This window comes from Lynx canadensis, chromosome A2 (genome assembly GCF_007474595.2).
Source record: "Lynx canadensis isolate LIC74 chromosome A2, mLynCan4.pri.v2, whole genome shotgun sequence".
Classification (NCBI taxonomy): Eukaryota; Metazoa; Chordata; class Mammalia; order Carnivora; family Felidae; genus Lynx; species Lynx canadensis.
In genome coordinates, this window is record NC_044304.2 from 97,892,209 (window position 1) to 97,916,150 (window position 23,942).

The window sequence follows — 23,942 nt, forward strand, 5'->3', positions numbered from 1 at the left end:
GACAGAGAGAGGGCTCATGTGTGCCCTTGTGCATGAGGTGGGGTGGGATAGAGACAGAGGGAGAGAGAGAATCCCAAGCAGGCTCTGTACTGTCAGCATGGAGCCCAACATGAGACTCTATCTCATGAACTGTGAGATCATGACCTAAGCTGAAATCAAGAGTCAACACTTAACCAACTGAGCCACCCAAGTGCCCCCAGAGCCTGGACATTTGAAACAGAGTTGAAGCCAGAGAAGGAACAAAAGGAAAGTCATGTCAGTCCCCTTCTTTGAATGTAAAGAATTACGGGTGCCTGGGTGGCTCAGTTGGTTAAGCGTCTGACTCTTGATTTCAGTTTAGGTCATGATCTCGAGGTTCGTGAGATCAAGCCCCATGTTGGGCTCTGTGCTGACAGCACAGGGCTTGCTTGGGATTCTCTCCCTCCCTTTCTTTCTGCCTCTCCCCCACTTGCATGCTCTCTCTCTCTCTCAAAATAAATAAACTTAAAAAAAAGAATTATTTGATAGTGTTTATTCTTGCTTACTTTGTTCATTCCAATATATCTGAAGCCAAAACTCTTTGTGATGAGTGTTGGGCTTCTGTCCAACAGGACCTCTCCTGGCTTAACTGAATGTTCCTCAACATAGCTGTGTTTCCTCTGGCTTAAAAAAAAAAAAAAGGCATACATTATTTTCTTTTATACTTTGGAATTGGGGTAAACTCCTTAGATTCCAAGATGCACTGACTTTTGACTCATACCCTAAAAAAATAATAATAATTGGTCTTGTTCACATGTGTGTGTATCCTAGATGGTGCCAAAGATCCCAAATCACTAAGGGCATCCAGTTCACTGGTGGTGCAAGGAGGAAAAATTAAGCGCAAGTTTGTGGATCTGGGGTAAGCATTTCATGATGTAACACACAAACCCTCTGTGAAGGAAGGACTAAAAGAGAAAAATGTCAGTTTCCCCTTTCTGACTTTGTGCTGTCGTTATAGGGCACCTTTGCGAAGGAATTCCAACAAGGGAAAGAAATGGAAAGAAAAAGAAGCCAATAGATTTTCTCCAGGTAGCAGGTATGGGTGGGTGATCTACACTTTCTGGCCCCCTCCCATTGTTCACCAAAATCAGTGGTCAGTATCCATGAGCTGAGGCAATCTACCAAGAAGTGAGATGAAAGAGAAATTGTACAATCAGCTTGTTTTTGTCTTGCCCCAGTTATAGCCTACACTGGCTTTGGGAATATCCACTGGCTTAGTTGCAGAATTACAGTCACATGTGCAGTTTCAGTAAATGTTTATCTAAATACAGCATCAATGTGATATGTCAACTGGGCACATTTCAGGTTTTTTGCCTGGCTACCCACAGTACTAGCGTCCTGTTTTTGTTAAGTCTGAAAGGGTAATTTTACATTTAAGAACCTTGTTGGCTTTCAAGACTGTTCTGTCCCCATGCATGAAAGAAAGACCCTCGTCTCTTGCTGGACTTAGCTGTTTAGTTGATTTTTTTCAGGCCCTACCAACTCTGCTTATTGTTCAATAAAGACTTCCCTGTAGAGCAGTAAGCTTTATACTGCATGCTGTCAACTTTTAACTTCAGATTTGTATCAGGAGACAATAAAGCATGGAGCTTGACTGCCTGGGTTTGGATAAGAGCTCTCTGAGTTACCACCTTTAAAATCTTGGACAAGTTATTTAACCCGTTTGCCTCCACTTCCTCATGTGAAGGGTAAATAACAGTAGCTACCTAATTACTGTAGTGTAAGGATTAAATGAGTTTTCATACAAAGCATTTAAAATGCCTGTCTCTCTGTCCCCCTCCTGCTCACACTGTCTGTCTCTCTCAAAAATAAACATTAAAAAAAAATTTAAGGGGCGCCTGGGTGGCTCAGTCGGTTGAGAGCCCGACTTTGGTTCAGGTCATGATCTCACGGTTCATGGGTTCGAGCCCTGCATGGGGCTCTGTGCTGACAGCTCAGAGCCTGGAGCCTGCTTCCGATACTGTCTCCCTCTCTCTCTGCCCCTCCCCTGCTTGTGCTGTGTCTCTCCCTTTCTCAAAAATAAATAAACATTAAAAAAATTAAAAAAAAATTTTTTAAACTCTCTCTGCCCCTCTCCTACTTGCACTCTGTCTCTCTCAAAAATAAACATTAAAAAAAAGTGGGGGGGCACCTGGGTGGCACAGTAGGTTGAGCATCCAACTTCGGCTCAGGTCATGATCTCACAGTTCGTGGGTTCAAGCCCCGTGTCGGGCTCTGTGCTGGCAGCTCAGAGCCTGGAGCCTGCTTCGGATTCTGTGTCTCCCTCTCTCTCTGCCCCTCTCCCACTCACACTCTGTCTGTCTCTCTCAAAAATAAACGTTAAAAAAATTAAAAAATAAATAAAATGGTACCTGGCACATAGGTATTTAAAGCTAATAATAAAGATAACAATTTTCTATAATTATTATTTGCAAGTTACAAAGCAGTTTTACATTTATCACTTTATTTGGTCCTTATAAAAAGATTGGGAGGGCAGATAATAAATAATACCATACTGTATTAAGAATTTCACCTTCATAGCATTTAATTGATTTGCCCACAATTATGCAGTGGGCAATTAATGCAACAGGACTTGTGCTTCCTGTCGAGATGTCTTTCCAACACAACGCCTCACCTCCAGTTATTTATGTATCTAATGATGTATAAATTTCTTTATGAAATTTGGGGATCATCTCATTAGTGTAGACTAAGTAGGAAACAGAATGCTAACAATAAAAAATCGTAAAATCACTTGGGGACCACTTTCCTGTTTTATAGGTTGTCCTCCACTCTTTCTTTTTTCTTTTTTTTCTTTTTCCTGGCATACAACTTGGTGAGAAATTGTACCTTCTTCCTGGGATTCTGGGACAGTAGGGTGGGGGATGAGAAGAGATAATTCCCAAATTAATTGTGTTAGTCCATTGTTGTTTTGTTTGTTTGTTTGTTTGTTTTTAACGTTGTGCACTGGAGAAAGGATAAAAAGCTCTGTTGACATTGAGGACCCCAGTCTCGGGAAAAATAAGTCAATGATACAACACAAAAGCAATTTAACTTCATGTGGTTTCAGAGTAAGAAATATAAAATAGTCTACTATGTGCCTTAAAATTAAGTTTAGAAAACTATAAATATACTCAGGATTAAAAAAAAAAGGCAATAAATAATGAAACTATTTCAGGGAGAGAGAGATGCCAAGATACACAACGGGAAAGAAGCTGGGACACCTCTCTGGTAACACTGCAGTCCTTTTGGTCCCTGGACTTCTGAGACAGTCACTACCTGTCACCTTCAGGCTCCACCCTAAAAGGGATGTAAGTGAGGCATCCAGTAGTGGGGAGAAGGTTTGACTCAATTTCATCATAGTGGCCAGCGGGTATCACCCCCTTGTACAGAGTGAACAGCAAGCAAATCTTGATTCTGTTGGTGAGTGCTCACCTTTCTCTAGGCAAACCCCAGGGAGTCAAGGGTGGGCTATCCCTACAGCTAATGCCAGCGTTTGCACCAGCAGCCAGCCAGCTCTGTTTTTAAAATATTAACTCTGGAGTCTTTCTGCTTCAGTGGTCACAAGTATTTACACACATACCAATGCTACAAAATCGTTTTCAATTAGAATCATAAATGTACAATTATCTGTAATTATAGTAAAGTTTTGACAAGACTGACAGGAATTCATAGAGTTGAAATCCTGAAAGAACAAGGGAAGAAGAGGGACTTTTTCTGTGTGACATAAATGACTTTTTGAGCTGTCACAGTAATTGGTTAACGCTAATCAAATCTAATGACAGTCTGTGTTCTCCTATAGAGATTGATGATGGGCCCAGAACCTTTTAAAACATATGGCAGGAAGCAGAGTTACTGCCCTGTAGGAGCTTAATGCATTGAGTTGGTTTCATGGGGCCCCTGCAGGTAGGTGGCTGATAAGCACCGTGAGCTGCAGGGTCCCCTTCCAGCTATGGAGGACTGGGAATAAACTCATCACCTCTATGCAGCATTCTCAGAAAAATGAGGGATGATTCATGGATTGAGTTTGTAATCTTATCTCTTAGGCTTTTCATTATTAGGCTGTAAAAATCTGATGAGGTCAGTCAATCAGTTATAGCCTGAGGCTGTCGGACTCTAAAGAGGCAAGACAGTTTGCTAAGTTCCGTCTTGGTCTTCGTTTTTTCCTTCTTCAGGAGTTAAAAGTTTACTTTATTGTATTCCTTGTGGAGGCATAATGACTCAAATACATGAGCAACATGAAACAAATAGATAAGGTTAAGTAATTATAATAATAAATGAGCCCTTCCAAAAATATGGCTTGGTTCTATCCTTTTCCAATATGTCCTCAGTGAATGTGGATTTAAATAGGCAGCATAGCAGATAACAAAAGCAGGAAGCATGTAGTTGTCAGAGCTTGTTCAGACCAAAGAGTAAAATAAAATACTATCCTAATTCTAGTGTAAGTAGCCACTGATGTCAGTGGAGGTGCCTGCTTTGGAGCTCTGTGGAAGAAGCTCCCAGTTGAGTTGCTGAATGGGACGATGGGAAGCCCTGTGAGCAATTACGTGTCTCTTAGAACAAGGCTAGACATGTGGGAAAATGACAAGGGAGGGAGATGGCACTCCTTTGTGGAAGTGAATTTGCAGTCATCTTAAAAGTATGAACTGTGGGAAATCACGGTGCCGGAATCCAAGCATTCATCCTTGCTTTGCAAGGCTCTGAATTTCTTGGAGCTTCGTTTCCCACCAAAAAATAATTAGGCGGATTCAAACTCCGTAGTCTCTGATCCCCATCCATCTCTGTCTATGCTGTCCAATATGCTAGCCTCCAGTCAGATGTGGCTTTTGAGCACTAGAAATGTAGCTAGTCTATACTGAAATGTATTGTAGGAGAAAATGCATGCAGGATTTCAAAGACTTAGGATGAAAAAAAAAAGTGAAATATCTTATTAAAATGTTATAATACCAATTACATATTGAAATAATAATATTTTGAATATTTTGGGTTAAATAAAATAAAATTAATTGTACCTTTTTCTTATATGACTCCCAGAAAAGTTTGATTTATATATGTACTTCATATTTCTGTTGGATAGCGTCGATCTGTATGATTCTATGTAAAACATCTTCTTTTTGAGTTCTAACTTGTCATTTCATTGATCTATAAATTAGCATGTTTTCATGTTTGTTTATTCTTCTTTTATTTTTTTTAATTGAAGTATAATCAACATACAGTATCATATTAGTTTTAGGTACAGTGTAATGATTCAACTACAGTTCTATACATTACTCAGCACTCATCACAATATGTGTACTCCTTCTTGTCTATTCTCTTTTAAATCTATACCTGTTCCTCTGTGTTCCACATATAATTTGTTTATACACAGAGGTACAAAAGATACAATAACATAATTTATTTTAAAGGCAAATTGGATAGGGGGAAAAAAAGGTAAAGCAAAAAGTAAGGTTGGTACTTAAAATATAAAATCTTCAACAACAACTGCATAATAAGTATAACAGTGGCTTTCAGTAAAAGCAAAGAGCATGATGTCAGAGTAAAGAGCCTGGATTCAGTCATAGCTGCCGCTTAACGTCTTGGGCAAGTTCCTTAACCTGTCTGTCCGTTTCCTCATCTGTAAGATGGAAATATTCATACTTCCTCAGGTCATCAGGAGGATTGAGAGTCACATTTAAGCACATTTTAAGTCCTTAATAAATGTCAACAGTTATCATTACTAGTATTATTATTTAAAACCATTCTGATCAGAGGAATGTAAAACAGAGTATTCTCTGTATGTATTTTGCTGGCCATCTTGTTCATCCATTGTTAATTTTAGTGATATCTTGAAGAATGAGTGGACTGGGGATTATAGTTCAGACAACCCTTCATAGATATTTCTCGCAAGGAAATCTTAGGTAAATCAAGGCATTACAGTGAGTTTGAGAACATTCCAGTGACATGTGCCTGGAGGGCAGCTCTGCCCTGTTGCTGAGCAAGGGCACACAGCCTCTGCTCTTGAGCTGGAGTGGAAACAGTCCCTTTCAGAAGTGTTGATGAGCAAGACGAGCAAATGTGCCTGAAGAGAACAGCACCTCGCCTGTGCCTAACAGAGACACCCCACAGAAGAGCCAATATTTCTCTTAAAAAAATATATTAAAAGTATGCTTTTAAAAGGTGCGCCTGCGTAGCTTGGTGAGTTAGGTGTCCAACTTGCGATTTCGGCTCAGGTCATGACCTCACAGTTCATGAGATCGAGCCCCTCATTGGGGCTATCAGCGCAGAGCTCCTTGGGATTTTCTCTGTGTCTTTCTGCCCCTCCCCTGCTCACATACCTGCTTTCTCTGTCTTAAAGTAAATAAATAAACATTTTTCAAAAATTATTTTAAAAAATAGGAAACAAAAATGCTATTGTAAGTGGCCAGAAAAGAATGGCCATTAGAAAATAGCAAAATAATTTGAGCCTGGCAGGTTGTTGGGTTTTTTTTTAAGTAATTTTATTTAATTTATTTTTAAAGTTTATTCATTATGTCTGAGAGAGAGAGAGAGAGAGAGGGAGAGAGATAGCAGGGGAGGGGCAGAGAGAGGGAGATACAGAATCCAAAACAGGCTCTAGGCTCTGAGCTGTCTGCACAGAGCCCAATGTGGAGCTCAAACTGGTGACCCATGAGATCATGACCTGAGCCGAAATCATACGTGTAACTGACTGAGCCACCCAGGCGCCCCAAGCCTGGCAAGTTTTAAAGCAAATGTTTAAATCATGAACAATGGTGATGAAAACTCAGTAAAGCTCCTACAGAGTGCTTAATTTTGACAGTATAACTTCTGCAGATTCTCTCCTTCACTTGATATTTTTCATGACCAGAGGTTGCTTCATTCTTAAAAAGGGGATTATTTGAGTTATAAATTAAAACTAATTTATTAAAGTCTCCAGTTTTTACAACTTAACCTTTTTTTGAGTTTCAGTTCAACTTACAAATCTTTTTGTTTTATTTATACACCTAGTAAAATTTTGTAAGAAAATAAAAGCAGTCACTTTTATGGAGACCTCTGAATAACGTTAGCTTAGACTCAGTAGCACAGACTTGTTCCCCCCATAATTGCCTGTTCTGATTTTAGAAAACTGCGTTTATAAATGTAGTTTATTCAGTTTTCTTTTTAAGTACTTGCCAGCGCTTGAAACTTGACAAACTTTTACATTCCTAACATGTCAACGCTTTTCCACTTGAAAAAACTCAAAAATCTAGTAGATTAAAATGGTAACATAGTGACTGTAAACATCCAGTGCTCTTATCAATTTGGTTATTTTACATCTTAAACAATTAATCATATTAAGATAGAATCAACAGACAAACTTCTCTCTCAGATTTCTAATAATACAAATTTTCTTAAATCCTCAGCAATATATTTATTATTCCTAAACCTAACATTTTTATTTTGATAATATCAATTTTATTTTACATAATCTTCTTGATGTTTCATTTTAAATCTTCCCAGGGCGCGTGGGTGGCTCAGTCGGTTAAGCGTTCAACTTCCGCTCAGGTCATGATCTCACGGTTTGTGGGTTCAAGACCCGTGTCAGGCTCTGTGTTGACAGCTCAGAGTCTGGACCCTGCTTCGAATTCTGTGTGTCTGTCTCTGCCTCTCTCTCTCTCTCTCTCTGTCTCTGTTTCTTTCTCATCCTCTCTCTCTCAAAAATAAATAAACATTTTTAAAAAATTAAAAAAAAAAAACCTCCCCAATATGGAGGGAACTCATTAAAGGAACAGTTTCTCCATCTCATATGAATGTAGAGGAGGAAAAAAATATAACCTTTTTTCCTTCTACCCTCTTGGGTTCTTTGGTTGGAGTCCTGTAAATGAAATTGACAGAAGATAGATTAACAAGAGAAAAGCATACAGATTTATTTAATGTAAGTTTTGTGTGATGCAGGAAACTTTATAAGGAAATGAAGACTCAGAGAAGCAGTTAAGCCTGAGCATTTTAATGCTAGATTAGTTGAAGACTGAAAAGTCTTGGAAAATATGATAGAACATAAGGGTATGAACTAACAGTAGTAAACAGTGGGGAGCTTAGCAAGGCCTATTCGTTCATTCATTCCTTCAGATTTCTCTAAGTGTCCCTTCATCTACAGAGATAAAGATGTTCCTTTCCTCCAGGTATATAGGGAGGGCACCTCTCATGTAAGGGTCTTATGACCTGCTTCGGGAGCAGTGGGGGAGGTCAGAGTACCTACCATTTGTCAGATTCCTTTACCTTAAAATATTTGCTATGCCAAGTTACCATATTCTGTGGTTAGGATGTCCAGAAACCCTGTCACAAGTTAAGGTTAAACAGTTACCATCTCATATGGGCTATCGGTTATGGATCAGAGGTTTAGACCGTAACTCAGGGTCTGGAAGCAGGATATGTCTAGGGTGGTTGGCCTAAGCTGCACATGGACACCTGCTTGTCATAGCTGTTAACTGTCAGGGTCTCCAAGTGCCCTTCAGAAGGAGCTGGCTTTAAAACTTCAGTCTCCTTGGTGGATGTTAGAACTTTACAGAATTACTTGATCTGATTTGAGTAAATGGAAGTCTGCAACCCTTCCTCTGATTGCCCCTAACTTTCTCTAATTAACCTCCATAACTACCTGCTTAAAGTCTATATTATGCTTATACTTTTTATGTTCTGCCAGTTCCTGAACTCCTAATTTATCTTGATGACATTCAGTTCTATTCCAAATAACTTCACACACCTTGTATTTAATGTAAGACAAACCAAAAAAAAAAAAAAAAAAAAAAAGGAATTACTAAGGAATGTTTACCTGGGCAACTTAACTTTGGGGTGCTGACCCCAGGATGAACTGGTTTCAAGATGTATGGAATTGGGTTAGCTGCTCTCTAGAGTTGTGAGCTATAAACCACTTAAATGCCGGGAAACAATTACTCCCTCCACCTCACACACATCACACACACACACCCTTGGCAATTTAATATTACAGAGATTTAATTTGAAGCCATTCTTTTTCTCAGTTACTAACAATAAAACAATCGGGGTTACATCCGTGACTTGTAATTGCATTTTTACCAAAAATGATAGTGAGACTTTAGTGTACAAGTTAAAAAAGAAGATGAATTACAGAACACATACCTATTTTGACCCTCTGAAAACTATTTTCAGATCCAGTAAACATTCATTTCTACCAATCTTGATTTTTCAAGGGGATTATTAAGGATATATGAAGCTTATGCACCTTACACCGTAACCAGCTCTCAGAGTCAAAAAAGTCAATAGAGGGAGCGAGGGAAGGAAGAAAGGGAAGGAAGGAGAAAGAAGGGAAGAATTTTATGTTATTCTTGACAGATTTCTCCACAAAGTGAAACAGACTCTGAGTGGTCAGTAAGGCACGACTATTTCCAAACTCTCTCTGCTCCTTTTGTAGGCCCAAGAATTCATATTGTCCAGAGGGACATTGGTATTTATTTTAGAAAATATGTCTGGTAAGCTGATGGATCTGTAATTATAAAGTAATGGAGAGTTTGCTTTTTTAAGTGAATATACTTTGGGTCCAAGCAAATGGAAGCATACTAACCATTCGGTATACTAGGAAACACACAGAGATTATATCAGTTCATGGGGTTTTAGAGTCGAGACTACACAAAGAAATGAGGGGTACAGGATACAGCCTCAGCAGGGGCACAGTCAGTCTGGAAAATCCTCTTCAAAGGAGGCCAGGACCTGGTGGTTTGCAGCTTTGAGGACCATGGTTGTTTCCTTAGAAGTAGGCTTTCTTTGCTTTCTACGTGACTGCTCCTCCATTTCTTCCATCATCTTGCATAGAAAGCTGGAGAAGAAAGCCTCTGAATGTCACTGGAATCTGAGCATCCATGATGTCATTCATCACACTCACTATGGCCTCTGCATCGGTCTTCAGTGCTGCACGTACAATTTGTCATGGGATTATTAGTCTTGAATATTTTCCTGGAATTGAGGCTTTTATGAAAAAGTTTAATTAGATGTGGTCTTGGAATTTTGTTTAAAATGTTGTATGGTCAGAATAGATGTTGAACCGAAAGTCCTTTTCAAATAAGGCATTCGAATGACAGCAGGTAGGCAAAAATATTCTTATTTCCCGCCTATTAAAAAGAAAAATGGCGATGGTGGTGGCTGTCCCAAAAGCATTGTTTCAAAGGCAGTTCACTGGGAGTAGGACAAGATAGCCATGCTGTCATTAATTATAACCTGTTTATAAACTTTAAAACAATATCCATATATTTAAACCCTACTGTGCCTTTTTGAATTATGGGTGGAACTCTTAAAAAAAAAAAAAAAAGCTTCATGATACTTTGATTAATTGATCCAGAAGTTTGTAACCAAAGGGGGAAATAATCTTTAGGTCCAGTTTATCTCAAACATGTCCAGTTATAAGAATGTGGAACTTCAGAAAAAATATTTTTGTGTTTCTGCACAGTTAGAGGCTTCTGAACATTTTTACTGGACTCTGGGACCTGAGCTTCAAAGTCAAGCCTCAAAAGCTAAATTATGACTGGATAGATAGTGAGAACTGCACAGATTTACCTCCCCAAAGGTAAAGTTTCAAGGAGTAGGATGGGGAGAGAGGATGAGACCCAGCTTGATGGAGACATTCCCAGGGTTGTTCAGCCTGAGCTGTTGGTCTTATCTCCCCCCAAGACAATATATTACTTTCTGAAGGGTAAGGACCCAAGATCCTTCCCTAGTTGAATTTGTTTACACTAAAGAGATAAGATTTCTCTCCCTCTGCCAGAGGGGAGGTAAGAACAGCACTATGTCCCTTTCCTATATAATCACCCAGATTGGCATTGTTTAGATTCCTTACCTACAGTGTAGACCAAGTATGGGATGACAACTGGTTTTCATTGTGTCCCTCTAGAAAGAAGAAATTAGGGCATGGGGAACCAGTGCAATCATTTTCTGTAAGTAAATGGTAACTTGTTCTGCTCCAGAAGCCTCATCCTTGCATCCAGGATAATATTAATAAATGTAGATATTATTAAAAACTTTAAATGTCAGCTCAGACATGTGTTAGAATATAGATTCCAGGCAAACTCCTCCCTTCCTCTGTCCCACATTCGAATTCAGGAATTCTAGGTGCCTATGAATCTGTATTTGAGCATCTGCCCTAGATGATTCTTACCAGACTTGTTTGGGAAACACTGCACTGGTCCATGACCCAGGAATAAAAAGTGCTTCTTGCAGAATACCAGTCTGCCTCTGCTAGTATGATGTCTCAAGTTCAATTATTCTACCCCCTCTGCCCCATCTTTTAATAGTAAGTAAGTAGAATTAAGGATACAGAATTTTTTTGTAATTTAGACTTTAGGATGAAATTGAAGGTTGACCAACATCTCTCATTGGGCTTTCTGTCTTATCCTTACAGTCCCTTTTATTGTTTGTCTGTTTGTTTTTTAAGGAACTCACCATCATAATTATCAGGTATTCTGGAATCTTTAAATGACCAACTATTTTACTCACCCAAACTACGATCTCAATATTCTACCAAAATTTCACTGATGTCTCCATTCTCTTTAATCGTTATTTTTGTAATTCTTTTATATTTGTATATTGCTTTGCCGTTAACAAGATGCTTTTACATTTATTGTCCCATTTGATTCTCAGAGTAGTCTTTGGAAATAAACAGGGACTGTTAGGAGTGTTCTACTAGTTATGTAAACTTGAAATGAGAGTTGAGAAGCCTGTGGGTCCTGAGTTGTCTGGCTGTGGTGTGGAGGCACTTTTAACTGAAAAGGAATCTCTTTGTTGGCATGACATCAACAGCTAACATATAATAAACATTGTAGCAAATACCATTGGGACATATTGAGGGTTGACCTCTTCTAAGATGCACATTAACTGCTGTCCATTCCTGCCTCAGCTCTTGGTAATTATTTTTCTCTAACCAAAAGATAAATGTAAATATGCAAGTACTTGCACTGATAAGAATATCAGTCTTCAAACTGTGTTTCTCAAATGACTTTGAATCCTTTCAGTGTTAAACAATAACCATAGACCTTCATACTTTCACAGATTCCCAAGCACTTTCACGCATACTATCTCATGTAATTCTTAACAACTACATAGGAGATACATAAAATACCCACGTTTTACACAGGAGGAAATAGAGGCTAAGAGAAGACCAAGGCCATGTACTCGAGAGGTGGTAGACCCTGGACCTCCAAGTAGGGTATTAAGACTTGTGGCCTGGTCTCCTCCTAGAAAAAGGCACTCAGATTATGATGAAAAAGCAATAAGGGATGTGTTCTGCTTCAAGCATCATAAGCCCTGACATTTCCAAAGTATTTAAATACATCATTTTCCAAAGTCTCATACTCTTGGCAGCATGAGTTCAGAGGAGGCCAGGAAAGAATGCTGGCTAAGAGCTAATGGCACTAATGGTAAGGCACTGCTGTGTCACCCAAATAAGGGGACTGCTGCAATGGTTAACCTCATAGCAGTTCTAGAAAGATGGTGCCCCTCCCTGACTTTAATTCACCCACATCCATTTATCAGGCAAATTTCCTAAGAATTCACTATGGCAAAGCACTATGAAAATGTTGACCGCGGGGCACGCGGGTGGCTTTGTTGGTTAAGCATCTGTCTCTTGGTTTCGGTTCAGGTCATGATCTCACAGTTCGTGAGTTTGAGCCCCACATGGGGCTCTGTGCAACTTAAAAAAAAAAAAGGTGGTGGGGGTGGGGAAATGTTGACCATTGTTGTAGAATCCATTTCAGTTCAAACAAGTTAGCTACTAAGCTTAATGTCCTAGTAAAAAATGCAAATTTTTTCCTCTGTTGTGTAGAACAATATCTCAAACTCTTACTTCGAACTTGATTCAGAGTCCCTTCAGAATTCAGTTAAACAAGTGTCACATCTGCCCTTTCTTTGTCTAACGTGCCCATTTGTCTCATAATACAGGATCTTCAGAGGCAGGCTGGAACACTGGAAACCGAAGCCATCCCCCACAGCTCAGGTCACCACCCGCTCACCATGCATGCCTTTCTCGTGGTTTAACGAAAGCCGAAAAGGATCCTATTCCTTCAGAAACCTGCCTTCACCTACAAGTCCCCTTCAGCCTTCTCCTGAAACTCTAATTTCAGATAAAAAGGGGTCCAAGGTAGACAACACATGGATTTAAAAAGCAAACAAGAAAACCCCAAATCCTTCCTCCTCTTCAGTCTTTGGAAAGCATTCTCAACTTGTGTGTTTACTCTGGACCTGAGAAACCAATGTGATAACACTGCAATAAACCATGCATGGTATTTCCTGTGTGGGGAGAAAGAAAGCCTCCGTTAACCATCACCTTCTTTAATTCTGTTCCATTCTAGATTGTATGTTAATCTTTGATTTGCCTGTCTTTTCACATACTGCTGTTTAATCTCAGTTTGACAGTTAAGCCATGCTGGGAAAGATGCATTTGAGTCATGGACCAGTATGATAGATCTGTTTACGAAGTATGCCACTTTAAATTACATTACAAGACTATTTTTACCGCGTTCTTCGAGATTTACTGAAAAACAAATAAATTTGGGACTGAATACGTGTTCAATATATCTAAATGAAACTCTTTAAAACAAACCAATGCTGCCATAGCCCCCTTGCTTATATCTTCTTTTAAATCAAACTTCCATGTTGAAAACTTTATAATCTCATCACCAAAGTTCTTAACTTTAGCAGAATTAGAAAATACAAGGCATGGATGTTGTTTGTTTCAAATGCACAATGGTTATTTCCAGCATGACGCTGCAAACCTTACCTAACATTTTATTGAAGCACATACGGTGGCTAACTTTCACATGTTGTTTGGTCTCCTTTTATCTGTGTTTGCTTTTCTTTCTCAAACAGAAATGTGTGATTAATGTTACTTGAATTTAACTCTTTTCTTGAGGTCAACAGCTCACAGGGTTTTGACAGGGTTTGGGGCTGTGTCTCTGTTGACAATATCAAATAGTAATGTGTTGTGTTAAATGCTCTCCTGCTTAAGTGTTCTACTAGCCTAGCTCTCCACGTTCTTGGATTTCGTTTCCATGTCTGAAGTTTTAGCAGACCTTGGGGTTTGTTTGGAACTGATTTCTCCAGCCTCTGGCATGGTATTCATTTTTGACAACCGACTGAACCCAGTGGCAAGGGAACCTAATGGAAACCTAACAGTCCAATCCCTATGGAAGTGGAATATGAAACAAGATGGTGTTGGCCAAGGGCTTCGAGTTCCTAGGAAGCCAGTCATTCTAGAATTAGTAGCAAGAAAGTCTGGGCAGCAGTAGATCACTCTGATCTTGTAACATTTTTAGTACTGGATCTGAGAAATCTAAATGTAGTTGGAATAACTCTACTAATATCTTGCCACGGAGAGACTCCAGATTTGGTGTAAGACATTTTCACGAATGCAGCTATGTGGTCATTGTGAACGTATTTGACTTTAATATCCACTGAACGTTTTAATGAAGATCTGAGGAACTTTTGTTCACACCCCTCCCCCCACCCCTTGCCCAGCTCCCCCCCCCCCCAGGTGATTATTTGGAAAGTGTACCTGTTCTGTAGCCTCTTTGGTGCTCTGTCGATGCTGTGTGAGAGTTGTGTTTGAGCATGTAACTACTCATGTATTTACACTGAGACTGTGACCTCCCCCAGAACTCATCGTCTTGAAGGTTATATCCAGGGGAGGATCTGCCATTTCTCACAGTATTTATCATGGCCAACAGCAAGCGATCCTTCCCAGGGGGTGCTCAAGCTACCTTTCTAATATGGATGGCCATCTGTTCCTAATAACTCAGGCTCTCCACACCATCTTGTATTTTTACTTGCACTGTTACTCATCACAATTAGGGTCAAAGAAGATAGGCTTATTAATATTACTCCTCTGAGCAGTTGCAGAGGATAATGAATGCCGTATCCTTGAAGAGAGATTAAAGAATCATTTCTCCAAAACACCTATCCTCCTATCTGATGGAGAAAGCACCCAGAATTCCCTATCAATTGCAAAAGGCACAGTGCTCTCAACCACTGCCACTTGAAGGTCATCACCAAACCAAATATGATTTTCTCCTAAGATTACTTAAAGAGAGGCTTTTTAGAACTTGCAAATACACCTACCTCTGGTTCCCTCGCTGTGCTCATTTAACACTGAGCTTCATCTACTTTTACAGAATTTTACCTTCAATGATGACTTCAGTCCCAGCAGCACCAGTTCGGCAGACCTGAGCGGCCTAGGAGCAGAACCCAAAACTACAGGGCTCTCCCAGTCCTTAGTGCTGTCATCAGATGAGGTATGCTCATGGCACTCAGATCCTCCACTGTTCCCATCACCTACCACCAGGAAGACGTTCTTAAGTAGATTTTGTTATAAATCATTGGGATCATGGTTTCATGGTTGATAGGAAATCATGATTTCTCTCCCTCTCTATCTCAACGTGAAGACAAAGGACTGTTTCCGAGCCCTTTAAGCCCTCCAGGGACCTCCTCCACCTTTCTCTGATGTAATTGAGATGATGCTAACCAGAGGGGTGGGGATGGGAGCCTGGGCACTAGAGAGCACACATAGGGAACAGCTCAGGAATCAGGGGAGTTGACAGACTATCCATCCCCTTTCTCACTCGCCTCCCCCCCATCATCACCTCTGCCCAGGACTCTGATATTCCCTCTGAGTAGGGCATGGCCCCTCATTGAGAACCTCTGCAGTGGAGACAGAGAGAGGTATACAGTTCCCAAAAGGAAGGAAAACTGGGTGAGAATCACTTATTTAGAAGCCAGGGTCAAATTAGCATTGCCAAGAATTCCCAGAAGATAAATGTGTACAGAGAAGCAGGATATTACATTAGTGATTGACTTAGTGCCCCAAGAGGTAAGGAGAGGAACAAATACCAGTATTTAGGGCAGAGGGTGGGAGGGAGAGAAGCACTGTAAATAAAGACATTGTTGCTGCGAGTATTTGTTCTAAGTTATTTCTTTCTAACATGATTTTTGTTTCATGAAACTTTTTTCTCTTAAATGTTTCTGCCCATACTCTTCAGGCTTGGCGTGATTTTAATTTTAAAACTTTGTACTGTGTATGTTGTGTTTCCTATTCCTATAACACTTTTCTTTTTGATTCCTTTGTTGCTCCCTCACTCAGAGCCTGGATATGATAGATGACGAGGTGAGCTATCAGTGGGCTGCGTGTGGTGGCTTATGTGGTATTGTTCGAACCTTCTCTTCTCTCTCTGCAAAATGATTTAAAACTCAAACGATGCAAGAATACTGGTGTCTGTGGTGGAGGATTTCCTTGTCCTAAATAGTTTCACTCTCTGCCCTTGTCTCTATCTAAGTTTAAAAGATATTTCTGAGTCAAGAGGATCACCACATTCTACCTCCAGAGTCCCTCGACTGATCCCCCATCGCCATTACCCTGACACGGTCCATTCTGTTCCACCTCCTTTGCCTTCATCTCGGCTTACCCCATCCCCTTGTCAGTGTTCCCCGAGGTGACCCTTGTCTTTCCTCCCAGACCTGTCTTCATCTTCATCGCCTCTCAGCTTAGAGGTGCTAGGGACCAAGCTGCCCTCTGCACTATTAAAAGTGATGTTCTGCGCTGGGCAGAGCCTAAGATTTGGAATAAACCACTACCTGTTGAGCTCTACTGGTTGCTAACTGCGTGGTCTCGGACAGATCTGTAGACTTGCCGAGCCTCACTTCCCTCGTTTATTAAAAGTCATTATGGACATTACCTGCCCTGCCTTCCTCACAGGTTCGCTTGCTGCTCACATGAAATCATGGCTGTGAAATTTCCCCTAACAACGCTTGAGGACGTAATGCCGTCCCCTTCTAAGGGAAAGATACCTCAATATTTTTAAATGTATTTTTATATATCTCCAACGTCTTATCCGAGGCTACATGCAGAGTGATGCATTGCATATAGAGATGAATGAAATACTCGTTTTCTGCATCTCATAATCTTTCCAAAGTGTTCTAGCATAACACTTGCAACATTGGAGTGTATTTTTCAATATAAAACATCCTACATTAATAATGCCGCTTTATCTGGGGGAATTTTTAAATTTCCAAATACCTAAACAATGTAGGTGATAATTACCTGTGTGTGTGTGTGTGTGTGTGTGTCACACACACAACTAGAACCATAGCTTAATCATTTTACGGTTTAAAAATAAATGTGGCTCTAGTAGGCAAGAGATTCCTTTTGATAGCGTAATAAGCCGTGCCGAGCCCTAGCATCTTGGTCCTTTAACAACGCTGCGTAACATTCCTACCTCAGATCCTTGATGATGGACAGTCTCCCAAACACAGTCAGTGTCAGAATCGGGCCGTTCATGAATGGAGCGTGCAGCAGGTTTCTCACTGGCTAATGAGCCTAAATCTGGAGCAGTATGTATCTGAATTCAGTGCCCAAAACATCACTGGAGAGCAACTCCTGCAGTTGGATGGAAATAAACTTAAGGTAAAGAATTATATGTCTGTGTTAGGTTACCAGGTATGATTTGTATTGCACATAGCACCTAAAATGTTTTCATTAGATAAGAACATCTGCATATCTGAGAGGTAATTCTCATCAACGGTCAGCAGAAAGGACGTTGCATTATTTCTGAGTAGTAAATGAAGTTTTGGAAAGTCGTCAAGGATTCTAAGCCAAACAGTAGGCTGCCAAGTAGGAGAGCTAGGGACTCACTCCATTGCTTCCCCTAGCAACACATGGTCCATGTATGAACTCTACTGACTCCCTGTGTAGTATGAGTTGTAATAATGGCCAATGTGGACTCTCTTTCATCACATTAGAGTTAAAACCTAAATCCATGAATCTTTCCGTCTTTATTCATTTCTTTTCCGCCCCCACTCTTCCCTGCACACCTCTCCAAAACGGGGATGATATTCTCCACAGAACTTTCTTCCCCAAGTACGCGCAGGCCGTGTCTCCCCCCGCTCCATCCCACTCTCATTTCACCTGTCCAGTTCATCCCTTTTAGAGACTGAGGGGGTACCTACCCCTGTGGAAAAGGGCAGAAAGAACTTACATTCGGCTCCCCACCCCCAACCTCAGCCCCCTGCTGGGCTGAAGGGCAGATGAGTATCTCTTGACAGTCTTGAAAAGGTTAGAGATCAATCAATAGTCTGTGAATATGAAGGCCCCATTGAAGGCTGTCCCTGTTGGGGAGATGGATGCATCCTGCTGTTGATTCTGAAGGTCATGAAACATTTAAAGTACGCAACCAACTCCCCTTATTCTGAATTCCAAGCTCATCGAGCAGCCTCCTCATTAACAGGATTCCTTTATAGGTCTGCCTACAGGGAGAAAATGGCTAGTCATGCTGACATGAGCATTCCAGCCTCAAAGACATTTTTGGTCCTCATTGTAAATGATTACATTGGCAGAAAGGAAGCCATTTCATTCTCCCTGCCCTTCTTGGAGGCTTCTATGGCAGCAGGTGCCCACTCCTATCTTTTAAAAATATTGATGAGTTTAGCAATATGTTTGCTTGTAAATGTCTACAGCCCAAAGGTTGGGGAAGCAGAACTGTGCCCCCTTTTAAAAATTCATTCACCCATTAATTACCAGTTTGGAAAGCACTTACTTAATGGGGTTTAGGGCCTACTGGGCTAGGAACTTCAAAGGACAAATAAAGCTCAGCCCCCAAGTATGGAGATTTTTGGCAAATGTCATCAGCTTTTCCTAGTTTCTTACCTCTTTGGTTATGTTTAAATTAGTTCTTGAGTTTGAACATATTGTGATATCAACCTCTTCCTGAGCAGAGAGGTCACTGGTTTTCAAATTCAATTTGTTTATGTATTCCCTTCCTAGGCTCTGGGAATGACGTCATCCCAGGACCGAGCAGTGGTGAAAAAAAAACTGAAGGAAATGAAGGTATCTCTAGAGAAGGCTCGGAAGGCCCAAGAGAAAATGGAAAAACAAAGAGAAAAGCTGAGGAGGAAGGAACAAGAACAAATGCAGAGGAAGTCTAAAAAGAACGAAAAGATGACAGCTGCCACAGAGGGCGCTGGTGAGCAGTAACACACACCCTCTCTCAGACAAGTCTCCCCTCTTCCTGCCCCACTCTCCTCCGGAGGATTAAGGAACTGATGGCAGGGGTGATGTGCGCTAGGCAGATGGGGGAACCACGTGTTGCATAACTGCATTTTCTGCAATAATCGAATACTATTTTAATTTTTGCCTACTGAAATAATCCCAAGCCTCCTTTGGTTTCTTGCCAAACCAAGGATCTCATTTGTGAAAGATGCAAAATAGCTGTGTTTCTCTCTCTCTTACTATGCTCTTGTGTTGTGTTGGGTGGGTTGCGTTGCTTGGAAAATGGATGTCACCCTGCCCAACAAAAGCATGAAACACCCCAGGTATTGTTAATGGAGGGCCGTGACTTTTCAGTCTGGGAATCCTGAAACTGGGCAATAGCACATATCTGCATGGCTGACAGCACCACTCTGCCATGAGATCTGGGCTCCAGAATCTACCCCAGCATGTGGGAAAGTTTCCCCCTCATTTTTGTGTCTGGACAGTGAGACAACCCCACTGTAGAAACATGGGTGCTCTGTAACATGATTACGTACTGTGGCCAAAGGCAAGCAAACTCTTCTGTTTGCGGGGCATCAGAAAGAGAGAAAAGAATTATAGTTATTTGTTAACCCCAGAAGGAAGCAAAAAGCCTTAAGAATGTGGATGTGGGTATTACCTTGGGGTTCTGAGAGTAACATTTATCCTCCAGATTTAGCCGAACAAAGAAAAAAATCAGACATTAGCACAGCCATGGGATATTGGGATCCATTGTTTACTTTGCTACTGCTGCATGTTCAGTACTTCAGCAACACTGACACACATAACGTAGTTCCTTTTTCCCCCAACAAATTGAACAGGAAATTGATTTTTAAGGAAACCAACGTTTTCAGGTTTCCTCTCCTGGGGAACATTCTGGCTAGTCTTCGGCCTGACTGTGACACAATCAGGAACTTGTCACATATTTTCTACTTAAGATTTCCCAAGTGGGCTCAGTTAGTGTTTTAACAAATGTACTTTTAAGAAAAATAGAAATACCAGTTAGAGAAAATTTAGATTTGAGTAACGTTCAACCAGAGAAGCTATTTTATTGAACACACGGAATGTTCCCGTAAAGGAGAGCTGACAGTGACATTTTAGAGATGTTTCGAATGTTTTTTCTGAGCCATTCTCTTTCACTCTTTAGAGATTTCCACTTTACAGTTCAAGTTTGTTTAAGAGAGTACACAGGATACAGTCTACCAGTGGAGACAGTTAATACTTATTTTAAACCCAGTATTAAGGATTTCAGTATTTCATCAAATTAATTCAAGTGTAGGAGATTAGGGCAGAAGGAGGCGAAAATAAATTTATCTGGAGAGATTTCAAATGATTGGTTGTTGTTTGTTGTTTTGCTTTTTATGCTTGTGTTTCTGGTTGTCTTTCCTACGTTGGCTGTAAAAACAAGGTCATCCACTTTCCAAGGGACGAGTTTCAAAATAAGAGTTGAGGCCAGATAAATTCTTGGACTTGTATTTTACTTCCTTTACTACATGGTGGGGGTAATGGTGGGGGTGGGGGCGGGGGGAATGGGACCTCTGTCCATATCTTTCACTAGAAATGTTGTATACACAGAGCTTGAGGGAAGGCTTTTGAAGGTTACAGGTCATAGATAATGTAAAAGGGCTCTTGCCCATATAGCACCATCTTGTATTTTGAATATTGTGATTTTTTTTTTTTTTTTGCTTGCTTGAATATCTGAAATCTGGAATTGGCTGAACTAGAAATTTATAATGCTGTTCTTTCCCTAAGGCCTGTTTCCTTTTCAGTGACAGAGTATTGTCTGTTATACTTCAGTCCTTTTGTCGCTGGTACAGATCATTCAATACTCAGAAACATTGACACAAGTTAATATTGTGTTTTACAATTATCAGAGTCACTATGTATGTTTTTCTGACTATCTTCATTTGGAGTATGATAATGAAACTGCCATACTGGATACTCTATTAATATTTGAGATGTGTGGTGCTTTGCTATTTATTAATATCATGAGAAACAAGGAACCACCACTATTCATGAACTACAAAATTCAGCAGATCTTGTCTAATACTAAAAGACTACATTAGTCAAAATCTGGGAATACTAGTGCTTGCTATTGTAAATTTTGGCCATTTTTGCTTATCTTTGGGGGAAAAAAGGTGATCTGGATCACACTGGAAGTTTTTCTCTGTATTCATTTTAAGAGTGGAAATAGAGGAGGATTATTTTAAGTTATGTTTATACTTTGGTGTTATTTGAAAATGGATGTACATACTGGAAATGTCTGTAAGTCTCAATCTCTGCACATAATTTATTGCATTTCCTTAAATGTCTTAAAAGTATTGTTCTTGAACTTTATTTGTACACTTCCAATGTTTAGGTCAGTGATCAACTGAAAATATTATAAATCAGATTCTTATTCCTCAAATCATTTAGTTTGTATTGTAACTATTTTGGTTTGTTAAGTTAAGTTATGGTAATTTTAGGTCTTAGCGAGTTACTTTAATATTATTACTACTTAAAACTGCTGAAATCATAAAAGGCACTCGATTTGACTGTCCGACAAAGGACAGAGTGTAAACGGATTGATCAAAGAGTGTGAAAACAAAGTGCAGGACCTCAGATCTTATGAACATTTGGTTTTCGTATTATTTCTTCTCTTGACTCTAGTGCATGATGCCTGACCGGGGTTCCAGTGTCTTCGACAATTCCTACTTTAATGCTAGTGCTCTTCAGCGTCCATACAGTTTAACACAGAATTGTTGCTTCATGATCCTTAAAGACTTTGCAGTTTTTTATTTATCAGCAAATGAACAAAAAGGGAGTATCTGGTTACTATGAATTATATTTCCTAAATGACAGCTCAGTATGACTTTAACAATAGCCACATTGTTTTGGGGTATAGGTAATGCTTTGGGGGTTAGGGAATGCGTGGTGAGGCCAAGCCGTAGACAGGGAGCATTGTATGGGCTGAATGTCTAGGCAGAGTTTTCCATTAAAGGACTTTAGTTATTATAACAGATTATTTAAGACCACCTCTCTTAAAGTAACTCACAGTTTATGTACTAGTTTTCTCATTCTTTTCTTTTCTTTTTTCTGCCTGAATCGGAAGTGTACTTCAGAGTGATACATTAGGGCAGAAACTGAACTTTGTTCCTTCTGATACACTGATGAAGTCCGCCATTTATTTCATGATAATAAAGCTATCGTTCTAGGCTAGGCTTCTTTAGCTGGGGTTGACCTGGATTTCTGGCCCTCAACATCAAAGAAGCATCTTTAACCCACGAGACAGACAGTTCGTGATTGCAGTATTACAGTGCTCATTCCAAACTCAGCTTTTTAAGGGGCCTGGAATGGGAACACCTACTTTGTGTTTCTTTGTTGTTGTTGGAAACAAAGTGGCAAGAGGACAGGAGAGGAACCAAATTAACCCTTGCTGCTGCCTTTCATCCTCTAGTCCTCTCTAGCCCGAAATCTTAAGCTCTCCCAGGCCCGAGCTACCATCATAGGTTGTTGGATATAGCCCCTCAATTAGCCCTTATGGTTTTGGCTAAAGACAGAATTCTTGACTAGGTTTTTTTGTGTAACAGGATTAACATGTGCTTTAAAATTATATTTTTAAAAAGTAAATAAAATACTGCATTTATATGGATATTCAAACTCAATTATAAATATTAAAGGTTCTATAGACCAGGCTTCAAGAGAAGAAACCCAGTGTTTGAAGATTCTAAAGAGAGATGTCCCAACAATTCTGGAACAAGTGTTTATAATCTGGATATGTGGTAGCCCCTCATTACATTGGCATATTCAAGAATTACCAAATTCCATCTGAGCCGTTAAATTTACTGTCCTAACAGGGCCCTGGTGAGGGGCATTTCACTCTGGTGGACAGCAGGCACTAAGGTTCAAGTCACCTGGTTAATGGTAAGTCCTCAGTGCTTTCTGAATGAAAGGTGAAATGGAAAAGAAAAGCCCAGGCTTTTTAAAAAATATCTTTTCAAATTTACCTTTGATCAAGGATCTACCTGTACACTCTTCTGAAGCTAAGCATTTAAGGAGGAAGTCCAGAAATAAAATGTCCATATTTTCCACTAGAATTGGTTTTTTTTTTTTATTATGACAACGGGGGTGGGGAGTAAATTCTCAAAAGAAAACAGTATTGTAAGAAATATGAATGTGCTTCAGTGACTCATTCCTGGAAAAGAGCCTGGGTATATAGACAGATTTTTTTAAAAACTATATTTGTCTTAGGTATTTAAAGTCTCAGGAAGTTTAGTTTTGGCTCAAAACACTGGGGAAAAAATAATACTGGACAGTGCACTAGTAGTATTTGAATAACTTATAGTAGCAACAGAATAGATCCATCCAACCAGGAAGTCAGAGGGCAAGGGAAAAGCTTACAGAATCAATTTCTCCCTGGAAATAAAAGCATCAAGTTCCACCTTATAGTAAACAGAGGGTTTTAAGTGCTTGTGCGTGAGTGTCTGTGTGGATGTGTTGAGGGAATGGTTGTTACTTGAAGGCTCGCCTAGGTGAGTGGCCTGTGACCCGCTTCCACATCTACAGAGTGGGGAAGGAAAGAAATGTGATGATTTCCGATCCTTGGCCCTGCCCCAACCCCAAAACTGCTAGAGATTCAAGAATGAATGAGAGGTAAAAAAAAAAAGAGAACCAGAGGCAACTTGTCAATAATGTGCATGCTGTGTGTGGAGATGTACAGAACTACATATGTGTGAATGTATTTCCACCTTACACGCACACATATATACATACATATGCGCACACGCGCTCACACACACACACACACACACACACTGCAATCACATGGCATAAAATATATGTACATTGTATAAGGAACTTGGTAATTCAGTTAGGACTCCAAGCAGTAATCATAGCCTTATCGCCACTTTGTGTGTGTGTATACATGGAATGGCTCATAAGA

General features: G+C 40.0%; 1 protein-coding gene across 5 annotated transcripts in view; it reads left to right on the plus strand.

Moving 5' to 3' along the window:
- PPP1R9A (protein phosphatase 1 regulatory subunit 9A) overlaps nt 1-23,314 on the plus strand; it is a 333,913-nt gene extending 310,599 nt beyond the window's left edge. For 2 of the 5 annotated variants that reach the window (XM_032592406.1, XM_032592402.1), the window contains 7 exons: nt 790-877; nt 977-1,054; nt 12,910-13,108; nt 15,138-15,257; nt 16,103-16,126; nt 17,240-17,422; nt 18,779-23,314. In XM_032592406.1, coding sequence (XP_032448297.1) covers nt 790-877; nt 977-1,054; nt 12,910-13,108; nt 15,138-15,257; nt 16,103-16,126; nt 17,240-17,422; nt 18,779-18,988 — 902 coding nt within the window. In that variant the 3' untranslated portion in view covers nt 18,989-23,314. The remainder of the gene's footprint in view (nt 1-789; nt 878-976; nt 1,055-12,909; nt 13,109-15,137; nt 15,258-16,102; nt 16,127-17,239; nt 17,423-18,778) is intronic. The other 3 variants (XM_032592403.1, XM_032592404.1, XM_032592405.1) reach the window with 3 other exon arrangements.
- The last annotated feature ends 628 nt before the right edge of the window (nt 23,315-23,942 follow it).